The sequence below is a fragment of the Choristoneura fumiferana genome, chromosome 17, assembly GCF_025370935.1.
Source record: "Choristoneura fumiferana chromosome 17, NRCan_CFum_1, whole genome shotgun sequence".
Lineage (NCBI taxonomy): Eukaryota > Metazoa > Arthropoda > Insecta > Lepidoptera > Tortricidae > Choristoneura > Choristoneura fumiferana.
In genome coordinates this window covers 10008874-10032814 of record NC_133488.1, presented here as the reverse complement: position 1 = coordinate 10032814, position 23941 = coordinate 10008874, and the positions used below count along the sequence as shown (strand labels likewise).

The 23941-nt window shown below is 35.4% G+C and overlaps 1 protein-coding gene across 1 annotated transcript in view; it reads right to left on the bottom strand.

The window, feature by feature from the left end:
* Window positions 1–4014: 4014 nt before the first annotated feature.
* The window catches only part of LOC141437477 (uncharacterized), a 61661-nt gene continuing 41734 nt past the window's right edge, over window positions 4015–23941 (bottom strand). Inside the window, 12 exon segments of the mRNA XM_074100883.1 lie at window positions 4015–6193; window positions 6288–6741; window positions 6744–7207; window positions 7290–7504; window positions 10918–11079; window positions 13368–13514; window positions 13789–13938; window positions 14710–14929; window positions 15394–15500; window positions 17127–17363; window positions 20130–20330; window positions 21901–22037. Coding sequence (XP_073956984.1) covers window positions 5650–6193; window positions 6288–6741; window positions 6744–7207; window positions 7290–7504; window positions 10918–11079; window positions 13368–13514; window positions 13789–13938; window positions 14710–14929; window positions 15394–15500; window positions 17127–17363; window positions 20130–20330; window positions 21901–22037 — 3038 coding nt within the window. The 3' untranslated portion in view covers window positions 4015–5649.

Genomic DNA, 23941 nt, shown 5'->3' with positions numbered 1-23941 from the left:
GTACAATATTGTCATGTTGCTTCTCCATAATAACAGTTTAGTAGGGGGCAGCAATCTAAAAAATATAATTTATTGTCTTGGTACGTAGTTTATTGATAATTCTGGACTGCCACACGTTACGCCTGAATTAATCAGTTATTAGCAATCTGCTCACTTTTCTAATGTATAGTTCTGCATGTCGTGGGTCTGTTGATAAGGGGACTTAATTCTACTTATGGATGACCTCTATTTACATTTAGAGATTCACCGGTATTTCCTTATGTAAACAACGAAAATAACTTAATATTGTGCGTGAAAGAGGATCATGCACCTATTCAAGATATGTGGTGATCGTATGATTATATTTTCACCTTTTCTATGGCAACGATGGATGTAATAACTTTTACTGCGTACGATTTAAAAGCGACTTTAAGTATATTCTATTTCATGATTTGATTTAGCTTAGCGGTACCCCCCCATCTGGTATAATCTTGTTTGCCCGAAACTCACTTAGCATAACATTATTGTATTAAACTTTTTTAACAGCATAATTACTTCGCATAAAATGAACTTGGCATAACTAAAATTTCGCATAAGTCTAATTTCGCATAACGAAACCATCGCACTATATCCCAAGAAAAACCCCACACAGAAACGGATTGCAAGCAGGAAATAGATTGGGTCAGGTTAAGACTGTGAACTCACAAGAAATGAGCTGGTACCACCAAATTAGGTTAAGTTAGGTTAGAACTGCGACCGCAACTTACACGACGCAAGATCTCGAGTTAGATTTTGTTTTGCAATACATAAGATGCAACTTATTTGCCAACTCCATTGACTATATATTTATTTGTTTCAAAGCTACTAAAAAATCTTATAAAAATAATTATGGTTTTCAGGGCAAATAAGTTTTTTTTTATTTGAATCGCGTGCCAATTATAGTGTCAACTAGCATTTCATAATCATATTATTAATTCCCGAGATCTAAGAAATAATTCCTGTATAAATAAATAACGTGTTGCTGGAATGGAGACTGAGTGAGCCCCCCATACCTACTAACGTTCATTGATACATTTGTATCAAAGGTGTTGCATTAGTAATGACTTAATGTATTTCCACCAGTAAAGTGCTCGACAAGTGAAATGGGTGACTGAATTGTTGCTAAACCATTAAAATTAATGTCGTGTGTTTCTCGGTCGATATAGCGAGAATTATTGTCCTTAAACGCTTCTTAAAACATATATATACTTGTTTAGTGGAAAATTAAGGTTATTAATGAAATCTAATTTAAATAAAAAGAATACACCAGGCAAGGGTACCTTTGCTGCTGGTGTAAGTAAAATATACTAACTAAATGTGTTGTTAATTGGCAAGTCTAGAGTGTGAAATTCTTCAATTACTTTTTGCCCAAACAATATTTCGATTTTATTAGTAAAATGAGGCTGGGTAACATTACACTAGTAACTTTCATTTTACTAATTCTAACTCTAATTTATTGAATCAGGCGTTACTTTGCGGAGGTCCATATCAATGAAGTAAAAGAATTTCCTTGCTCACCCGCGACCTTACGATAGCTAAGCTTATGCAAAATATGCGTGAATATGCGTGCGTTGTAATGACTGCAGTAAAGTATATGTTGGTCAGACAGGTCGCAGTTTTAATGCTAGATTTAAAGAGCATGTTTCGGCATATAGGAATGAGCATCCTGATAAGTCGAATTTGGCCAAACATTTGTTGGAACTAAATCATTCTTTATCGGACTCAGATTCGTATGAAGTGTTACATTATTGTGGCAAGGGGTTTCGTCTCGATGTTTTAGAATGCATGGAGATAATTAGATACAACAGTATGGGGTCTATTATTAATGAGCAGGTAAATTTAGTTTCATCTCCCTTGCTACGGCTTGGATCTAATTTCAGCAATGGTAGTTAATAAAACATGCCTTGACAGTAAATAAATAAAAATCAAGGAAGTTTTGAAGGACGGTTAAAAAATTTATTAATAATTTGTGGGTAGTTTTGTTTTGTTTCATAAAACGTATGTGGGTACTTGGGGAGTTACAGTGACAAGTTAAAATGGTGGTTGTGGTTCGTTAGTCTAACAACTGGTAGCATAGTGTACGGTTGTGTCACTCTGAAGATGAGCTCTGGTTGAGTTCAAAACGCGTCAGTGTAGTGGTGGTGGTGATAGATGGGTTTGTGTGATTTGTGTGTGTTCTTACAGTGTGGAGGTGGAGGAACTGCATGAACACGCATATTTTGCATAAGCTTAGCTATCGTAAGGTCGCGGGTGAGCAAGGAAATTCTTTTAGTTCATTAATTCTAACTCTGTCCCATGCAAGCGAAGAAACAAAAGTTTGTATTTATTACCTATAAATATTATACCAGCTTTTGTGCGCGACTCCGTTACGCTATCCCCCGGGATCTTAGTAGTTTCCGGGACAAAACTATCCTATTCAGGGTGACAAACAATCTCCATACCAAGTTTCATCTAATTTTATAATTTAAATTCTTGCTTTGTTCCATGTAGGTACCTTGGTTTTAGATAGAACCTTTAAGCTTACGCTTTACGCTTGCTTGCTTTTTTTTTGCTTTTTGTTGCGCTTTTTTTATTAGTAATGACCGCGATATCATTAAACATTGTATTGCAAGTTTCATCTAAATCAGTTCAGTGGCTTAAGCATGAAGAAGTTTCAACAGAAGATTCATACAGAATTACTTTCCCATTTGTAAATTAATAAAGGTTTTCTTCGTATTTTGCAAACATTTCAAGTAGATTTATTGAAGCAAGTGGATTTTAATGATAATACAAAGTACTAAAGTTACCTTTCCCACAGTTATAAATTCACCCGAACCTCTGGCTTTCTTCCTGCGGCCCACATCCCTGTCTATCCTTAATTTGAAAATACGCAAACACGGGAAAATGTCGGTCGTGCTTGCCACCCCTCAACGTTCGCTTTAATGAGCTCCATTTTTTTATACTAAACAAAAATATGTCATTGTCATGAACAAAGTTTCTTTTCGCATTACTTAGTCTCTTTTCTTGTTTTATTACCCAGTTTGGTGCAAGATTTAAACAAGGTCTTTGAGAGTATACATTCGTTTGAGTACCATATTTCCGCGTTCCTGGTATCCACTTAGGTGGATTTTTTTTGCAACTATGACATTTATTGTAAAATCAAGTGCAACTTTAAATGAAGGTTAACCTTTTAAAACCTTTTTTTAAACCCTTCCTAAGATATTAAAAATTCTCGATGCAATACAATATCTTGTATTTTTTTAAGTAGTGTATTAGTGTAAGTTCTTTATAATTTTAAAAATGATTTTCTACGCAGTAAAGAAAAAGTTTACTCACCCAACTTTACTATTTTGTTCTTTCTCTTCGGAGCCAGCGGTATTCCTTCGACGAGTTGATACGAAAATCTTGCTGCACAGTAAAATTGGTGATCTGTCGCTGTTCTGCGTCGATTTCTTTCATTTTGTGAATAATTAGTGCAAATGAAATAAGAGTTTACACGAGAAGTGCAGAAGCAGCGATATCCTGTGACATACCAGCTATTGAAAAAAAAAACGCCTTTGACAAGTATTTGCTAGCAAGTATATGCTCTGATGAAAAAATAGGTTAGTTCTATTGACAATGTTTCATGGACCTGACCAGAACTATCTGCCATAGGAATTTATTAAAGAACCTAATGAAACTATTATAGATACCTACTCAAGGGTCAGTCAAATTTTAAGTTTCTAGCTTCAGTGATTTAGGTTTTGCTACCAGGCTATTGTGTTGTCTACCGGTTAATCATGGTTCCCTGTTATAGATTTAGATTGACAATAATTCCAGATGAATTAAGACATGTATATACCAGTCATAGTACTTACTATTTACTTATTTTATCAATTGTGAGTGTACAAAAATTGTTTGCATACTTACATACCCACTATTACATTTGGGACGTACCCTTATAGCTTCGATTATTGTATTGTTTTTTAAACATTAGGTATGTCATATTATATAGGTACATGAAAATGAAACAATGAATTCCTTGTAATTTTTAGAAATGACTTTAATTTTCCTTTTACCGTGAAATAAGTACAGACTTTTAAAAATCTTAGTCGATAATTTATTCACAATTGTTTGTAATATTAGTTATGTTATCGCTATATTGTACACAAGGAAAATAATTACCTTAATATTACGTTATACAGTTTGCGAACGCTTATCTACTGTTTTTACAACCTATATCACATTTCATTTTATATTTTATTTATTACATTAACAGTACTTACAGGCATGTAAGTTATGTTTTGGGTCAATCAACTTTTTGTTGTTTGTTATTCTGTCCCGTTGTCCAAGAGACAACAGTGACAGAGTTTCTTAAAAAAACTGCTTTGATATATGCGACTAATATGCTTAGGAGATAGTCTATAAAAAAATGAGCTTGTAACTATGACAAAAAATTATAATCGATGAATTTTAAGCAGAGAAAACATGTACAAACTCGTGGTTTTAAATAGTTGTCCAGGGAACGTAACCATGGTAACGAGGTACAAGAATAAGTTGATAGACCCTTTTCCAAATATTTTTTTCTACTATTGAAAAAATATTGGCTTATATAATATAGTGGGATATTATAGTACAAAGGATTCCTGCCTGTGTCTTAAATATTCTTAGCCAACCAATAATAGTAACTATTTGTATCTATAATTAATATGAGACATAAAATATTGATGACAGCATATAATCCTTCAGACGTAAACATAGTGAATAAGAAAGCAAACATTTCAAATGTTTAAGTGATAAATGTCTTGCAAATTTTTAAACCAACCCGAAATACAAGAAAAACAACAAAACATGATTTAAACAAAAAACCTCTGTTCAATAAACTTAAACAATACTGGTCTTACTTACAATAAAGTTAGATTTTTGTGTGTAAGGCCATACTTTAATTAAAAATGTTTATGTCAGCGCATTATTTTGCTTTAATACTTGATGTAGTTAACGAACAAGTTGTTTTATCTATGAACATATTAAATAATATAATTAAAATTTAATTTTAAAGACAGATGATGAGAATAAGCTCACCGCAACCGCATTTACAGAAGACATTTAAATTAAACTACTGTTATGTCCACACACTTCATACGCTCGCTATTTTCACTCTTCAATAATGAACTGTTTACATTGTATCTTAAAACTGTATTGTCAAGCATTTTATATACATTTAGATATGTTATTTGGGTACACAGTTCTATCCAATAATCAAAATAAAATTAATTAGAAATTTCATCGGTTTCAGGAAAAAACTTATTCAACATAATTTCTTAAACATTTATATTGCACAATTAATTACCTAGTTGCAGATAATTAATTTTAATGAACACGGCATTTTAGTTTCAATATTATTTACATTTAGCCCCAAAGGAAAGAACACTATGGTCTTAATTTAAATGTAATTTCATAAATGTCCGAAGCCAGTATCTGTTTTTTATTGTTACAATGATTAAATTTTTTAAAAGCACAGTTTCATGATCGTTATTTTCTTAAGATCCGCCAAATATTAGAGGCACTTTTGCCAAATCAGTCTTCTTCATAATTATACACAAGAAACACATTTATTTAGTTATTATAAATTGCTTTCCACTATACAGTTGTTTCTATAAGATCCGGAGAGGGTCAACAGAAATTGTCCTTAAGATCAGGATAGCCTAGATCGGGCATGGCCCTTCTGGAGCCGTTGCCCCGAGAGCTGTCGCGCGTGCCTCGCCCGGCGCGACCTAAACTAGCGTACCTTGTATCTGCGAGCTTATCCCTTTGTGCTACCTCGTCGTAATACCTCGCGTCGTTCAGACCCGCGCAATACTTTTGACTTAAGCTGTATTTGTCTATAGTGGCGTATTTTTGCACAGTTGCGTATTGGCGAGTGCCTTCTGGCACACCGTTTGTTTTTGCTCGATCGTAGGGTCTTTCTTCCGGTGGTAAAGCGTCGTCTAACCTAGCTTTGAACTCTTTGTCTTTTCTTCGTCTCCTTCGGCATGCACAAAGGGCTACTGTGATAGCACACAGGAGTAGACCGACACCAGCCGCCGCCGCTACGTATGGGGGTGGCAGAGTTATACGGAAGGAACAGTTCGAATCATCTTCATCGTAGCCGGATGGACAGTGTGGGCTTCCATCACACCACAAAGACAGTGGAATGCATGCGTTGAGTTCAGGACAGCTACAAAAAAGTAAAAACAAAATATTGATGACAACTTCCAATAGATTAAAATGAACTATTTGTAAATAAACGAATATTAAACATTAAAACTTACTTGTATCGACATTCCAACGAAACAGAGTGAGGCATGACATTAGAATCCGGATCATGTTCGAACAAAGGTTGCTTCATTACCTCTATCCATTTAATCGAATAATCCGCTGGCTCATGTTGCAGAAAATCAATAACATAGCTTCGGGCGTGTTGTTTTAAAGAAGTTTCCAAAGGTGTTTGAGTTGAGTTCCATCCAGGCGAAAATAATTCTATAAAGTTTGGTCCATCGGGACATATCTCGTGAGGCTGAGATGTATCTCGGGCCTCATAAATAAAAAGTCTATTAGGAGTACGGCAAAACGATGTCGCTGGCGTGACTTCAAACCCAGGCACTTTAAGGTATAAGTACCTGCCTTGTACTGGGGTGACTTCATCTCCGCCGGGCTCAATAAGCCACGGTCTATGAACACATGCTACTTCTGCTCTGACACTTTCTGATATAACATGTCTGTCCCAACTATTTCTGGGGCTAATGGCGTCTGTCTTTTGTCAAATAACCTGATCTCTCCACTGCTGCCTCTTAATCTTCTCTCTCCCCAGCCAGTAGAACAGACAGTTTCATCACCTGGTCCGCTAGGAACAAACTTATATTCGCCGTCAAACGTGAAATCATCATAATCTTCAGTTATGTTCATCATAGTGACAGTGAAATTAATTTCTACTACTGGTGCGGTCAAAGTATGTATAGTCAGAGGTTCGGATCGATTTGTGCACAGACAATCCCTTTGAATAGGCACTCCTTCCCAAGGATACTCGGTAATAATAATCTGTGCGAAGCCTTCACCCCCAATTGTTCTTTTCGCAGGCCTATCACATTTCCAGCGGCCAGTTCGGGAGTCTTTGTATGAACTACAATGTTTGTTTCCAAAGAAACTACTTGTGAACGTTAATTGGATTCTTTCTTTTTGTTTTGCTTCAAATCTGCAAATAAATATAATCATAATAATATTGTTTCAATAAGTAAAATTATATTTTAGCTGTATCGAGAAATCATTAACCGTACCGTAAGATACAAGTGAGATTCTGTGCGCCCCCGCGACCATAATAGAAAATAGCTCTCGGGGATTGAAATCTTCCTGAATACGTCTGAGCCGATTTGAAAATTCTGTCGCAGGCGGACTGGGAATCGACTAGCGGTTGTCCTTGCTCGCTCACGTCTACGAATTCGTAGCGAAGTAAGAACGAGACGGGGTATAATGCTGAACCTTGACGGAGTTCCTGTGGGAAAAGATATGATTAGGTACTTCGCTCGACAGCAAAGCATAATGTAATTCAATGAGAAAGTGCTCGATACATGATATGCAAATGGTTGCCTCAAGTTACGAAACATTTGTAAAGGATGACGGTATCAGAATTACCAAGGTCGATTTTAACACTACTCCCGGCCGGCGACGCGGTGTAGTAAAACTTCAAATATTTAGTTAAGGAACTTGCCTCAGTCCTTCCTCTGTTGAATTTAATATTGAATAATAAAGCAGTTCTCAACTTGTGACTTGAACAACTTGCTTAAGCCCAGGTTTCCTACATTAACTCGGGCTTTGCTGCGCTCGTAGTGCACTCTCGCAGCATACAAATGTTGGTATTTTTATTTGATTATTTTTAAAGCTATGCAGACCACTCATGTGATTATAACATGGGATTTCTGTTCATATTAATGAAAGCGTAACAAATCGTTTCGACCTCTGCAGCCCTGTGCAGCCAATTAAAACGCCTTTCGTTCTAATTTGTTCAGTGATTCCGAAACATAAACTTGAGTATAAGATTTAAAAAATCTACCTATAGTGACTTTCATAATTCAACTGGCTCTTAATTCAGCCATATACTCGTAGCTAGCTGTTACTTAAAAGTAAATCGACTTTAATTTGCATTCCGTTTTTTCGAAAATGATTTCGCAGGAATCCGCGCACACTTCAGATCCCTACAGTGTTTCTCGCAATAACGCGACAACACTAAAGCATTCTATCACGACTGGAGTGGAGTAGCGCACGTGCCCCTTGCATTATTCACAATGGCAAATGCAATGCTTTGCTCGCACGTGACTTATCTATCTGGTGCCAGAAGAATGTTTCATCGAGCGGAAAAATTCCATGTACCTACTGGCTAGCTGCCCTTTGAAGTGGTGAATCTAATAAGTTGTACAAGTTAGTACTGCACCTAACACGGCTTTGAAAGACTATCGCTATTTGATTTTAATTTAAAGACAAGACAAAATCCCAGAGTTCAAAGAAGCACACCATCCTGAAAAGCTAATGATATTACCCGTACCTACCTACCAAATGAATAGTAGTTATACAAAAACATTAGGTAATCTTGGAGCGAAATAATAATACTAGTTGTGGGCAGTAGAAAAAATAAATATGTTACCGAATAATTAATATACATAGGTCTCAAAGTAAAGCATCGTTATTTCATAATTATACAGGCTGGAAAAAATCAATGGGCCCTGGAGGGCAACTACCTTAAATCCTTTAGTTAGCTAATTGTACTGAAAAGAAGCAATCCTTTTTTTTAAATGAATTAAAACTGCATTCAAATATGTTTTAAACTTCGCTTGTCTCACCCGGGAAACGAACTAACTAAAAATTAAAAAAAAAAAACACTCGCTATTTTATTATACAAATCGGTAGAATTATTGTTCAGGATAAAATTTATCTAACAAACATTTGGCCTTACACTCATTTCTTGTACGAGATACCATGAAATTGAATATTTATTAACTTACCTAGTATTTTTTACTTGTTAGTAAAATGATACCAACGTTATAATCCAGACACCATAAAAAAGAAAATCTTTAAATTAACTTACCTAGTATTGTTTACTTGTTAGTAAAATGATACCAACGTTATAATCCAAAGACACCATAAAAAAGAAAATCTTTAAATGGTAATAAATCTATGCATAATTCCTTCTTACACGAGGCGTTCTGATGAAAAGATTAAAAATGGAACGTATTTTTTATGCAACGCGGGGTAAACGAACCCCAAATGTTTATTAGACAAATTTTATCCTAAACAATAATCATATTGACTCGTATAATAAAATAGCGAGTTTTTATTTTTTAATTTTTAGTTGGTTCGATGCCCGGGTGAACCAAGGGAAGTTTAGAAGATCTTAAAAATGCAGTAGTGTTCAATTTTAAAAATAAAGGAATGTTTCCTTTCAGTACAATTAGCTAACTAAAGGATTTATAAGGTAGTTGCCCTCCAGGGCTCATTGATTCTTTCCACCCTGTATAACTAATACTAAATAATCCAGACAGGAAATTTACTTATATACTCTTTGTAATTTTACCTATCTGATTTTGTCTCAATACTGCTTGCTTCCTTATTAAACCTAAGGCTTCTTAGCCGTATTATTGTCACCGCAGCTTCTTAGCATAATGTACTAGTTAACTATAATCTTCACCAGTTACCATTTCAGTGTACCTCTACCAAGTCTTGAGCTAACAATAAACGAAGTTGTTCCATAGCGCGCTTAACATTGAACATGTAAAACGAAGGAGAGTTAAAACGACACGTGAAGCTCGAGCGATGTACTGTTAAGAAAATAATTATCTCGCAGCAAATACGACGCTGTGAGGCGTAAATGGAAACTATTCATTCGGTACGTCTTACAATTAACAAGGACCACTGCAAGATAATAAGGAATCGTATAGCGAGGTTGTGAATGTTATTCTTGTGTGTTTTTCTTAGACGACCGTTTAATTCTCCTCGTTGATAGAATGTTTTGTCGTGTACTGTACCACCTTTTCATTGAAAGAAAAATGTTTTAACGTTTCTCTAAGTATACAAACAACAATAAGTACCTAAATAGTTATCTTACGTCTTTTTGTACGAAAATCAAGCCAAATGGAAAAATTAGTAAGTACCTACATAGGTAATATGTATCAGACATATTTTCCACGGAATGCTGATTTGATTACCTTTTACGGATTTCCGATATTTTTAAACTTTGTTTTATTTTATAAAAATATTTGATTATTAACTACACCCTATATTTTAAAGGTTAAAGTAGCACGCTTTCTCAGTACATATTATGTTTAACTGGGTCTCGACTCGATAAAAATAAAATGTAGGGATCAGAAACCTTGATCACAGCCCTGTAATGTGATGTGTGAATTACCACCTGTTTCTGAGTACTTTCCAACGTTTAATGATACATTTGTGCCATTTGATAGACTATTATTCCCTATAAATTCTTCCCGCGCCCTATACTTATACTTGTTTTTTTAGCATTAGAAAGAAGGTAAGCGATCTTAACGTGTCTTTTTATTAAAAAATGCTTCTGAAAAATAAGTCACAGCAAATAGTAGTAATTAGCTAGGACATATGATCATTTACATGCTTTTGTTATCATAAGGAATCGTTACTGTTTTTTTTAAAACGTTATTCAATAAAAAGACTCGTCAAGATTGTTTACCCTTTTTCTAATGCTATAGATACCAGTGGCTTGGCGTCAAATATTTCCGTGGTAAAGCCGAAGCAATGGTTGCTTACATCTTTCATAAATTCTGTATGTCTCGTTGTTCTATTTTGTAAATGTTGGGCAAGCCGGTGAGAGTAGGGTTCTATGGACACTGCGCTACTGATAGATACCTATATTTACGACACGATCGAACTCCAGTTACATACCTGTAGGATTGTTAGAGCCGGGCCAGAAGTAATGTAACTTTCAGAAGGCGCGCAAGGTCGTGTAGCACGCGTTGCATTAGATAAGAGAGCGTGGTCACACAGCCGTGGTGATTCCTCTCGACAAAACGAACCCAAAAGTGATCGCTTGTCCGACATATCCAGCTGTAACATAGGTTACATAGAAGAAAATATATTAATTGAACCTAAGATAATTGTAATCTTAGATGAGTGTTATGAATATCACCCATATAATATAACTATAGATTTCAGAATTATAATCCCAACCAAACACGTCATAATAATAATGTCAAAAAATAATAATAATGTAATGTGTAATGTAATTTTAATAATAATGTGTAAATAATGTGTAATGTCTTCTTTCTTTCTTTATTTTTGTTTCATACTGCTGGGCACATAATGGGGTCCTCTTAGAATGAGAGAATTTGGGCCGTGGTTCCCGTGCTGGCCCAGTACCGATTCGGAATTTCACACACGCCATTGATTTAGTTTATCGTCACTACTTTGAAAATATTTTGTATCGCAAATCAATGTGTCAACAAAATTGATCCTTGAAATAATTTTCATAAAGTTCACTCAAACTAATTATCGATTTTGAGATATGAACTTTTTTGAAAGTAGTGACGTATGCCGGTTTCACCTCAATCCACCGAAAAGCTCATGGTAAGTTTTACATAATAATTATGTTTTCCGAAATGTTATGAATTAACTAAACATTTTCTGATGGAAGGTAGGTAATCCACTAAAAAGACAAACTATACCATAAGGTATACGAACTGTCGTAAGCCAGAATTATCACAGTAGTAAGGGCTCCCGGCTAGCTGCTATTTAAAACTTAAAAAGACCCGACGCTCGGTTGTCTACTGCCAAATTGCTGAGTGCGCTATTATTAGCTCTAACCGTCATGTTTTGAAATACATGAATTGTCAAGAGAAATGCGAAATTCCATGCCAACGTTGCCCACATTATGTTGCCCACGCAGCTGTTGAAAATAGGAACATGTCTAATGAAGCTTAAACGAAATGATTCCCTCGGGGTAAATGAAGCCAGATATTAACAACTTATCATGTAATTGAAAGTAGTTTTTTACCCACCACTTAAATGACTCGAGTCAAACCGCTCCTGTTTATCTATTCTTAATGCAGGCGAAGGAATAGCAAATGAATGAAACGAAACACCGCACTGCAGTTGGTAGAGAAGTCGGTAAAAGTGCTCAGACACATTAAAGAAAATTAATGTTTGGCTCCCGACGTCAAGTGGGGAGGTAGCGGTAGTTGGCAAAGTGAAATGGCACGAATAAAGGCGGTGAGAATGCTACCCAATTTTATATCGCTTCTGTATTTGTGCCCATCGCATTTAGTCTTGCGCAGTGCGAAAGTTTCCTACGCGTTTAAGTTAATCCACATTTCATTACCCCACACGTTGGCGTGGAAATTTTTACCATTTAAAATTCGTGTTTCGTAAGACTTTATGGGACGTGAAAGGATTGAATTTATACCACGGTACTTCATCCTACAGCTATATGAGAACAATTCCACGTATAATGCAGTTCTTTTTCTTTAATTTATAGCAGCTTAACACACAGATGAAACACAGCAGGATTAAACACTTTGCAGTCTAGACTGTATTACAAATTCATGGCTAAATGCAAGTCTTGTTTTTTAATCTTTTCGAAAAAAAAATGAAAATAAACTCAGCAGCATAAAATTTGGCTCACTACATACATACATACATTTTTCATACATTTGAGGGCCAGATATAACAACCCAAAATAAAGAAGTAGAAAAAAATCTGATAGATAACATATAAACTACTGAACAATCTTTTCAAATTAAACTTTAATAAACTTCTCGGAACTACAAAGTACTGTGGCGTGAGCTATGAAAGTTGAAGCGAACTGTACTTGATTGCTGTTTTTATTTTTAAAAGTTGTTAACCTCTTTGCAGAATAGTCTACAAAGTATTTGCTATTTTGCCGATAGTTAAGTATTTGTAAAGTCAATACCAGTTACTACGCTACTACTTCACGGGTTGAGCAAATTGTTTTGCATTATTAAATAAGGTAAACAGAGCACAGACAATTTAGCAGAAAATTTATTTTTCTTAAATGAATTAATATGTACTTCATAATTTATATATTTTACTTCTTTCTTTCTTTCTTTCTTTATGTTTCAACCTGTGTACAAAATATTCCACGTCGATATTTAACACGTCGATTGTGAATTAAGTCGAGACACTTTCCTTATTTACTTATTGTTATTAGTACCTAGTATGCTTTAGCTGGTTCATACGATACCTACATTTTCTTTGTAGATAATGTTTAAGTTATATTTTTTTTTCAATACACATTTTTTTCTGCAAATCAAACATATATCATCATACTATGATGTTATGTGTGGTTCAAAAATATACTATCCTTCTTCTATTCATACCTTTCTTTCTAGGTCTGCGTCGGGAGCGGCGCCGTCCCAAATGGTAAGCTGTGAAGAGCAGTCCTTCTGCTGATCGAACCCTGCGGGCTCGGTACCAGCCGAATGGTACTTTACGAAGGACACCCACACTATTTCATTAGGACGACCCTAAAAACAACAAAATGATAAGATAGTTGAAGAAGACGATTCAAAGAAGTCCGTATTAGGTTATGTCTAAAAAAATCTACATAACATAAGAGTATAACTAAATGCAAAGGGTTAAACGCATAATGCATCTCTCTCTCTCTCTCTCTCACTCTCTCTCTCTCTCTTAAAGGAAAAATCCACTAAAATCATTTTCAAATTCAAGTGCATACAAACTTTAAATCAAAACAGGACACGCAAATAAAACATGAAAAAAAAAACGATTAACATTCCTTACTTGAAAATAGTAGACGCATGAGGTATTCGGAGGCAGTGAATGTCGTGGATTTCTCAGTACTCCGCTAGTTTTGTCTGAGGATCGTAGGACAAAGCGGCACCGACCGTCTAAACGCACGTACGAATGCGAATCTTTGTCCACGTACAGCACCTGACAAAGAAAAATATTTCAACTGCAACCACGTAGAATTCTAAGGCAAATTGCGACGGGATGGGAGATGAAAATCGCTTTGTACCATATTGGTGTGCAGTCGCTACGGACGCGAATGCTATCTGAGCTTTCTACAATCATTTATATTGTGTGAATGCTACGTAAATATTATGCATGCACTGCACACACAAACACAACCCATATTCTACTAATTTAGATTTTTTTTTACGTACCTTATTAATACAAAATTACAATGGGATGACATTAAAATAAACAGTTTTTTGGAAGGATAAATTAATAAACTAAAATTCAGACTTTGTTAACTTTCTAACAAAACTATGATTGCCAGCAATGTACAGCAAAGTAAATTGACAATAATCAAAAGTATAATGTCGGCTTACACTTACTTGTCAATTTACTTTGCTATACATTGCTGGCAATTATAATTTTGTTAGAAAGTTAACAAAGTCTGAATTTTAGTAAATAAGTAATAAAATAATGTCATGGTAAGGTTACAGAAATACGTTACTCGTACTTTTACCTCCCTTAAAAAAATACTTGCTGCTGCCGGTAACACACTGTATAAAAATTAAACAACCGCCATGCGCTTTTTACGACCAAAATTATCGAAAAAAAAAAAAAACAATTTTTAAACTTCCTTTTTCCAAGATACGTGCCATTATTATTTTCCAGGCATTAATAGTGCTGTAACGGTACGGTTGCCAGTACGACCGAAAAATATGTCGCTTTCCAACTCATAGTTCCATTTACCTGGACTTCTAGCTCAAATCCCGGCAAGTAGCTCAGTGGAACAGGGTGAAAAGGATTGTCGTACGGAGACGTGTGAAACTCCAGTAGCATATTCGGGCCTCGACTTATTATATCGGGCACGGCGTCTCCGCCGCATAGTCTGACTAACACAGGTGACTCTCGAGTTGGACCATCCCAAACGGTGAGGTAGTCCTGAACGACGTTGCACTGGTCCCAGATTCTAAAAGAACGTTAATTGATTGATTAAGGGGCTGTTTCACCACCCATTGATTAATTTTAATTCACGGATATTAATGTGATGCCGTCTCCGTCTATTCAAACAAAACAAACAAAGACTGTATCACATTTATCCGTCAAATAAATTTAATCAATGGATGGTGAATCAATGGGTTAGACTTTATTTGTGAGGAGTTCTATTTCAATGTGAATTTCTGTGACACGCTAGTTGGCGCTAGTACCGTGAGGTCAGTTTGACAACTTTGACATTTGTGTCACGTGATTGGTTGAATAACTAAAGGAGCCAATCGCAAGCAAGATTGTAACGTCAAACGGAGTTCTCGATACTAACACCATCTAGCGATATTTTACTTGTCAAGAAACCCTCATTGATATTGATTGTTATGAAAAATAGTGTTAATTGAGTGTAGTTCTTGTGTCCCAGGTAAAATATTACGATATACTTACTTCAAAACTCTTTGACTTCTATCGTATTTGACTATTTGGTCTTTGATATGTATTTTATGACTGTTTGTTTGTCTTACAACTATTAAAACGTGTTTATCCGATGGTATCTGAAACACAAATATTAAAAAACACAATTAAACTTTGCTATAATCTCTAATTAAGTTGCTAACTAAATGAGACCTTGATTTGCTGACGAAAGATACAGTTTTGCTTAATTGTCTCTAGTTTGGTGTGAATTTAATATAAATTATTAATTGGAACTACCACATAAACCGCATGGACTCACGCTTCGCGCGTATTTCTGGTTTCACAGTAATTTTTAATTATTCATGTTTAGGTGTGTTCCCATTTAAATATTTATCAGTTGGATTCGGTGCCATTTATTATAATTAATGTGATTTATCTGGTATGTAAAATATATCAAATGTATGTATACTATGTGAGTTTCTCATTTGTCGGAGAAATACTGGGTGTGGCTTGTAATACAAGCAAATAATTAAAACATAGATCATACTCCTCAAACTGAACGACATTAGTTTAGCGACTTTTAAAAATAAGTAGTTTTTAATTTTTATTACACTTTTAAGTTTATTCGAAGAAGCAATGTAAAGCAAAATGCTTGATGTTTTTAGCGTGACAGGCGACGTCAGTTGGGTTCTAGGATGGCGTACATTAACTTAATTTGTATGAAAAATGGAAAATCCACATAGTCCATTATTTTTAAAAGTCGCTGAACTAATGTTATTCAGTTTGACGAGGACGATTTATGTTTTAATTTTTTGCTCGTATTACAGGCCACACCCGGTATACTTAAGTGCATAAATAGTTAAGGGCACTAAGTACGGTTACACACTATTAGAAAGCCACAGGAGGTCGTTATAATAGTTAATGGTGTAGAAAACGACACGAACTATCACTATCTTACTAATGTTAAATACTAATACTTAATGTTAAATATGTTTTTCTTGGTTTCTGTTAACCAGGTATACCTAGTGCCATCCACGAAGACACGTGATTTTGTCAAAATTAGTCATTAATGACATTGTAATAAGAACCACGGCACGCGTCATCGTGAATGACTCTACCTATAGTTTTTTTGGCCATTTTCTTAAAAGATGTACCCCTAACTTTTTCCTGGGATTTTGAAATTTTTTCACCTATTCTAATCGATAGTACTCGTGATTCTGAGTAGATGTAACATAAAGATTTCAAAATCCCAGAAAAAAGTTAGGGGTACAACTTTTAAGAGAAAGGCCCTTGTATCAGTTTCTTAATACAAACTTCCTGGTAATTAACTATTTGGCTCAAAAGAAAAACATATTTTTTTTACAAACTTGACAAGTAATATTGACGTGTCACTTTTTTAACGTTCTTATGCTAAATATGTATGAAATGAAAACACTTTGGTTAGAGACTTTAAAGAAAGCATCATATGGTAAAAACCATTATCATAATTATTGATGATTTTTTTTAAATATAGTTATGCTACTAGTGTCCTGGAGAAATAAACTTCACTTGATCTGTTGAATATTATTCCCTTTAAGTTAAGGAAAATCAAAAATAACACAATATAAACAAAATCTAAGCAAACCCTTCAAGCATTAACTCAGTTCAAATAATTATAGAGTTGATGTAAAATTTTACGACTTTTCATAGTAAAAGAAAATGTGAACCTGATAAAATCAGATTCTCGCTGAAATGCGACGCGTCGACAATGACAAAGACGTCGGTACCTTGGTGTGTTCGATGCGGTATGTACAGGTGGCATTTCTGGGATACACGCCGGGGAAGTTCGGCGACTGGATACGACAGGCCCGCAGGTCGCAATCGCTCAGTATGCGGTCGCAGTACGTCCCAGGCACACTCTCACCCCGCCATGCCCCCACCGTCGCGTTCCCATACCGCAAGCGCGCCTCACTCCGTCTTAGAAACTTGTAAGCCAACTTGAAGTCGAAATTGTATCCAACGCCCTACAAACAGGGTTGTCAGTTAGTTCGTTATTAGTTACCCAGTTGTATTTACCGTTGTAAAAGTATTTTAATTTAAACTTGCTTTACTTTACTAAGCCAACCATTCTTTGTTGATTTAGCTATGAATTTAAACGTTTAATGTAATCCTGGAGCAGCTGCCTGCGTTCGTCGCTTAATTAATTGATCGAAAGTTCAACCCTTGCACATAATACGGCTGCTAACAACAGATAAAGGAAAGGCAGCGAACCGTTAAAAGCGGGGTGATGTGAAATATTAGTCAAGTCACAGGCGCAAACACGTAGTTAGTTACGTCACGTCACTAAAACACAAAGGGATGCTTAGTGAGACTCTTAATGAAGATAAATATCACTGTTCATTAATAAGGTTTAACTTTAATATGTGTTAAAACATACAGTTAATTAGCATGCTCACAGTTTTAACGAGTTTTCGTATAGGGCTGCCCATCAGATTACTTTCGAGATATACGAGTAATCAGGAATATTGCTAAAATTCGCTGAAATGCTAACGGCATTGTAAGATGCCTATAAAATATCATTCATTACACACAAAGTACCTCTCTTTTCAACATATTAATAAAACCAATATACAATTATTTTAAAAGTCAATTCATACAATCCATTAAAAAAACTTTCTAAGAATATAAAACTTGGGAATAAACTGGATTAGATTTACTTTGAACAAAGGAATCAATACTCGAACTCGCTGGAAATTATACACTCCGTGAAACAGAAGTGTGATTGCTGACGCAAACATGAATCGATGTCGTCATGTCGCTGTCGCTGGCAATTATAGTATTTTTTATGTTTCATTCTCAAAGTACTTTTATTTCTACTTTGAATTGAATGATATAGAGTAAAATTTTCATTATTCGGAATATGTAAGTACCTACACTTTTGTTAAAGTAGGCCTCTAATGTTGTCATAAAAGATATCAAGCTCATATATCATGAACATGAAGTTTTGAGTATGATTCTACCTTTACGATGTAATTTTATTGAGTCGCGAATAGTTGGTCAGTTTCTCGACTATGTTTATATTTTCATTTAAGCGAATATATGTGTTAGAAAGAAAACAATTATATAATTTACAAATCATTTGTTTCTGGTACAAAATACATAATAAATATTTAATTAAATAATTCCGGATAACACACGTCTTAAATTTAGCTCGACTTGTTTCGGGCTAATTCGTAGCCCTTCTTCTTGAAGCAATACGACTCAGCGGCTGCTGCAACACGCGAACTGCGCGCCACCGTTCTGCTCGCGACAGAAGGGCCAAAACGTGTTGAGCTAAACTCAATTTAAGACGTGAATGATCCGGATTTATTTCATTAAATACGAGTGAGTCTCACGGTGGTTCACGTTCAAAATAAATAATTGGTTGAATTAAAACTGGACAAAAGGTTTGTGTATAGTAAAGCCTTTATTTTATAAAAATAAAAAATTAACACAACAGAAAAACGTTCAGATATTTATGCAAAGGTGAATTTATCCCTTTAAGTGATCTCAACCACTCAACTTTTGAGTGGATGAGAGGAGCATATAGTTAGTACTAGGTGATGGTAGGAAACAATTAATTCTCACAGTCTTTTATCTGAATCGAGAGTTCAATGGGTTGGTTTTTAACAATTCTTCTGCCTGGATTACCAGTCCATACTTGCTGGTACGTTGGTGGTTTTGCATGAGGATTTGACCTGGAGTGGACAGCCACCATAGAATCGATTGTCCGTTAGTAGAGCGTCTAGGATGGGAACACATGCGTTTCTGCAGCGTGCAGTTAATAACCAACCTTGCATAAAAGTGATCGGATAGAATAGAGTGGCGCTGTCAGAGTGAGTGCCACTTAGTGGTTGGAACGCAAATTGTTTTTAACGTTAATTATGTAGTTATCTAACTACTTGCGTTTCTACTTTCGATAGTGATGCCTTTAAAAACTGTTTCAACAAATCTAATTAATCACTACTTATGAAACAATGTGTGTGTCCATACTCCTCACAAATGACAAAACTGCCTTTGTCTACCGCTAAAGGAATTTTTACGGATCAAATGCATATCAGTAGCTTCAATGTGATTTCCCGAGACATTTTCATGTGTGTAGTTCATAACTATGTTTGTTTTATTGTTTAATTAAAAATAATACACAATTTCTTTATCAACGGTCTGTTGGATACCTAAGTCTTAAATTATAACTCGCAAAAAGGTCTGCTGCATAAAAAATAAAACAACTGTACCTAGTAAGTATCATATGAATGGTCAATTGCCATTATTTAGTAAAAAATCGTAGATAAACAACCCAAGAATTATTTTCTTTATTTTTATTATTTACTGATTTAGCAGCCATATTAAGAGACTCTTTGTGAAAATTTAATGTGTCAACGTATTATGGTTCAATAGATAGATATACAGGCGTATCATATGGGCGGGCAGACAGCGAAGCCTTAGAAATACTCGTATCGTAGGATGCCATTAGCACCTGCTGCATATGAAATCTAATAAGAAAATAAATGACGCGCGCTAATTATTTTCAAAAGACTTTCAAAGAAAAACCACGTCAATTACTATAATTTCTGCCATTTCTTAGTCAATCGTAAAGAGAAAGTATGGAACAGTTTACTTAAGGCAATTAGTACCTCAGTGAACTTTAACATGTTGAGCTTTTTGAAAACATTAGCACAATGGAATAATGATGTACACGCATCAGCTATGAACTGCCTTAGTATTATAAATATACATGAGCTTCAACCCACCTGTTGGCTCAGCCTGTCCAGTCTTAGCGTCATATTAATCGAGTCCGACTCACTGAAGTACACAGTGTAGCCCCATGCTGAGCCGCACCACTGTCCAGTAGGCGGGGATGGGCTGCGTTCAACAATCGTCATGTGACCGTCGGGGCAACCGTCCGACGTGAATGAGACAAACTTGCCTACTGTGAATGTGTCGAATGTTAGCTGTAACAAGATAATAAATATTAAAGCCACTTTTAAAATAGGATGTGCCTACATGCGACTAAAAGCCGATGTGAGAGTGAGCAGCAGCGCTATCTGTTGCCAACTACAAACTCCTAATTTCAGTAGGCCGGTGTGAAAGGAAACTTTTTCACTATTTTTTTACCAAGAAGATGGTCCTGACAATTTGGAACCGATGAGCACGACCACGTCAGGAGTTTATCAAATTTAAATTTTCGAATAGTACTTTTTCATACAAACAACGATAAGTTTTTCACTACATTCATTTTTGTGTCAGTCAACGCAAAAACTAGGTTACAAATTTCTTTTAATACATAAATAGTCATTTTCCAGTTCTATTTGCACCAGACCAGAAGTAAAGGAGGTCAAGAAAAGAGGCCTTTGCCTAACAACTTGAGCTAGTTTAAATATCTTTAGTTCATTTTCCAAGTCTGAACATTTAGATTATTTAATTAATAATAGAGAACCGCGTCGTATAGCTAAGATTATTAGATAATTAATTACTCTAATAATTTGTTGAAACAAATAATAACTTTACATTCAAAATTTTAACTCACTGCAAAGGAAATATTTCGGTTGTATCGTTTAATACTAGTCCTTCCTTCTTTCTGAAAAAGGTTGCCTGGACGAGATCGCTCTTAAGCGATAAGGCCGCCTATTGCCTACCTTGTACTTTTCTCTCTGTGTACCTGTTTTTTGTATCGCTTACTATTTCTGGTGTACAATAAAGAGCCATTGTATTGTATTGTAAAATAGTTCCTGATTAATTTAGTATATTGTGCTAGTGACACCGCTACGCCGTAGCTTCGTAGCCACGCGGCAGGATATCGTAGACGTTGCTACGACGTTACACCAACTCGTCTAATTTACTTTGAAGAAGTATATAGCGCTTTTATTGCAAGACCAGCCATGTGTTTAATTTCTTTTATAAAAAAATATTATTTCTAGACATACTGTTATTTTTTAATCAATGTCGGTATACAATGGAGTTAGATAAATGTACAAAACTAGTCATATTCTTTCTTGTGTATTTTGAGGCTGGATTATTGTCTTTGTTTTTACCCATATTACGAAATCACTGCATGATAATCGCATACTATTCGTTCGCTTTTTAATAAGCCCGCAAACAATAAATTTCTTTGTGAAACATTAACAGTTACTTAAAACTTATTTTTTCAAGTTTTCGGGTAAGAGTGAGATACAAATTTATTTTGATGGCGGTTTATGCGTGTTAACCCTACCCTATGAGAAAGTTCACCCACAAAAAAATTCAGCTTAGCCCACCTATAATGCCCTAAAGTGCAAAATAGTGCACACTAGCTCTACTCCGCTCTGTCATTTCATATCCTTATGATAATGTAATATAAAACACAAATCAAAAAAGTCTTGGGATACTCATTACACCTAGACAAATTTGATGTTTTGAGTCAGTGATAATATGCGCATGTTGGAATATTCAGATTAACTTTCAAGGGATAAAAAATATCTCAAGGCACTTTTGATGCTGTATTACGTAGTATAATAATAACTACATAAGTACAAGTTAACACACCTGTATGATGTCACCATAATTGCCCCCAGTGGCAGTGAAGTTGAGGTGGCAGATGAACGGCAGGTGGTCCTCCCTCGGCCTTCTCACTTCCAACTCGTACGTCCGTCCCACGTCGCCCATATAAGTCCTGTTGCAAGCTGCAAATGTTTGAGGTTAGGTACGGAATTAGACTGCGAAAGCTAATTAGTTTCGGTGTGAAGAAAAATTAATGGTTAGTTGAGGACGCTTGTTGTTTGTTGTGTGTAGGTGCAATTGAAGTTGTGTACTTCAAGTGTTTATGTAATTCAGGTGTTTATTTCACTTGATAGATTAGAATTTTATTTGTATTCATTCGGTTAGATCTCATTTCAATGAGGGTATTTGTGATAATAGTTGGTGCTAGTATCGTGAGGTCTGCAGGGCTACTACGAAACTCGAAACTCGAAGTTCGCGTCGTGCGGTCCCTCTGACACTTATACTTTTTAAAACGAGAGCGAAAAGGGACGGTATGATACGAACTTCGAGTTTCGTAGTAGCCTTGCTGTTTGGTAACTTTTTTATTTGCGTCACGGACCTTACGATTCTCGACGAGCGATATTTCTCTTGTCTAAAAACTATCTGAAGAAAAAATATCACCCTATGGTCTTTTTTAGGTTGGTTCTTTTTTAGTGGAATTATTAAGATTAATTCTTGAGTCTAACGGAAATATTTTAAGACTAGAATATTTGTAACCGCTTATTGAAATTAAAAAATAAAAGATACGTACCTAATTGCCACCAATAATTGAATTTACCTTGTACCTACTACTTAAGTTAGGTCAATGATTAGACCCAAGTCTACAATGTTAAATTAAGTGAAACTGAAGGCCAGCAAAAGTAACAATGTGATTCAATCACACTATAAAAGAACTCGTAGGTACACTTCATTTTACCCATTCCTAAAGTAAAAAAATAATCTGATTACCTTTATCCAACTTTATTGTGTGGTGAACGTGTTGAGCACTAAATATGCAAAAAATAAAACCGCGTACAAAATTAACATCTAAAAATGTCCACAAAAAAACAAGTGTTCAAAAAAGTATGCAGCAGATAATAAATAGGTGCGGGCTGCGGTACCTGCGTTGTTAATCCTTCATACACAAAAATAAGGAAATGAGAAGTAAAAAGATCGGTAGTACAATAGTACAAAGCGTGGCTGAATAGGGAGCGGCCATATTTTTACATTCTTTTAAATAAAAAACCGTCTTTTGTCTACCTTGACAGCGCATTACGTAGCATAAGTGTTCACTTCGCCGTTGAACATCGTGTTTGCTTTAATATTCTTTTGTTTTTGTTTACAGCTAACACGATATGCAGTTACGATGCATTATGCGAGCGAACGTGCCGAGACATCGAACTGTCTGATACATTATACTTGAAACATTTGAGTAAACTAGGCTTCTGAAACCGAAAAAACACGATTTTTTTGGATATGCTTACGCTAGCCAGGATTTAAACGTGCCTCTTTTGTTGGTCAAATATAATGCTAATTAAAAATGACAAAATAAAACAATGTCAAAACTTATAAGCAAAGCAGTAGCATTATAATTAATGATAAATATTCGCGTAGTAGTTACAAAATGTAGGTCATCATTGTCATTATGACGTTTCTAATCTACTTCAAACCTATGAGGCAGCTCTATCATTATGATGGGGCTTGAGACTGACAAGATATCGTATGAAAATGATAATAAAGGGAAGCGGCCTTAAATACCCAATAGAAGTTATTTCAAAAATCATTACGCTCGTCGCTAACCGTACTATAACTTTGCATGGCCATCTTGCTTTTAATAAACTAGCAGCAAGGTCTCTTAGTATATTTTATATTCATTGCCAATTATTTATTTACGCTACGCCAACATTGTATCATTATTATAAAAGGCCGTAGCACTTATTCACTCCAGCTAAACAAAGCTACCTCCACGCTAAATAGATGGATTTCTTCATTTTCCCCGATGCATGGCGACGTAGAACAAATAGACCATTTTACTAGAGTAATGGCTCAGTTAGATACTCGCATATGT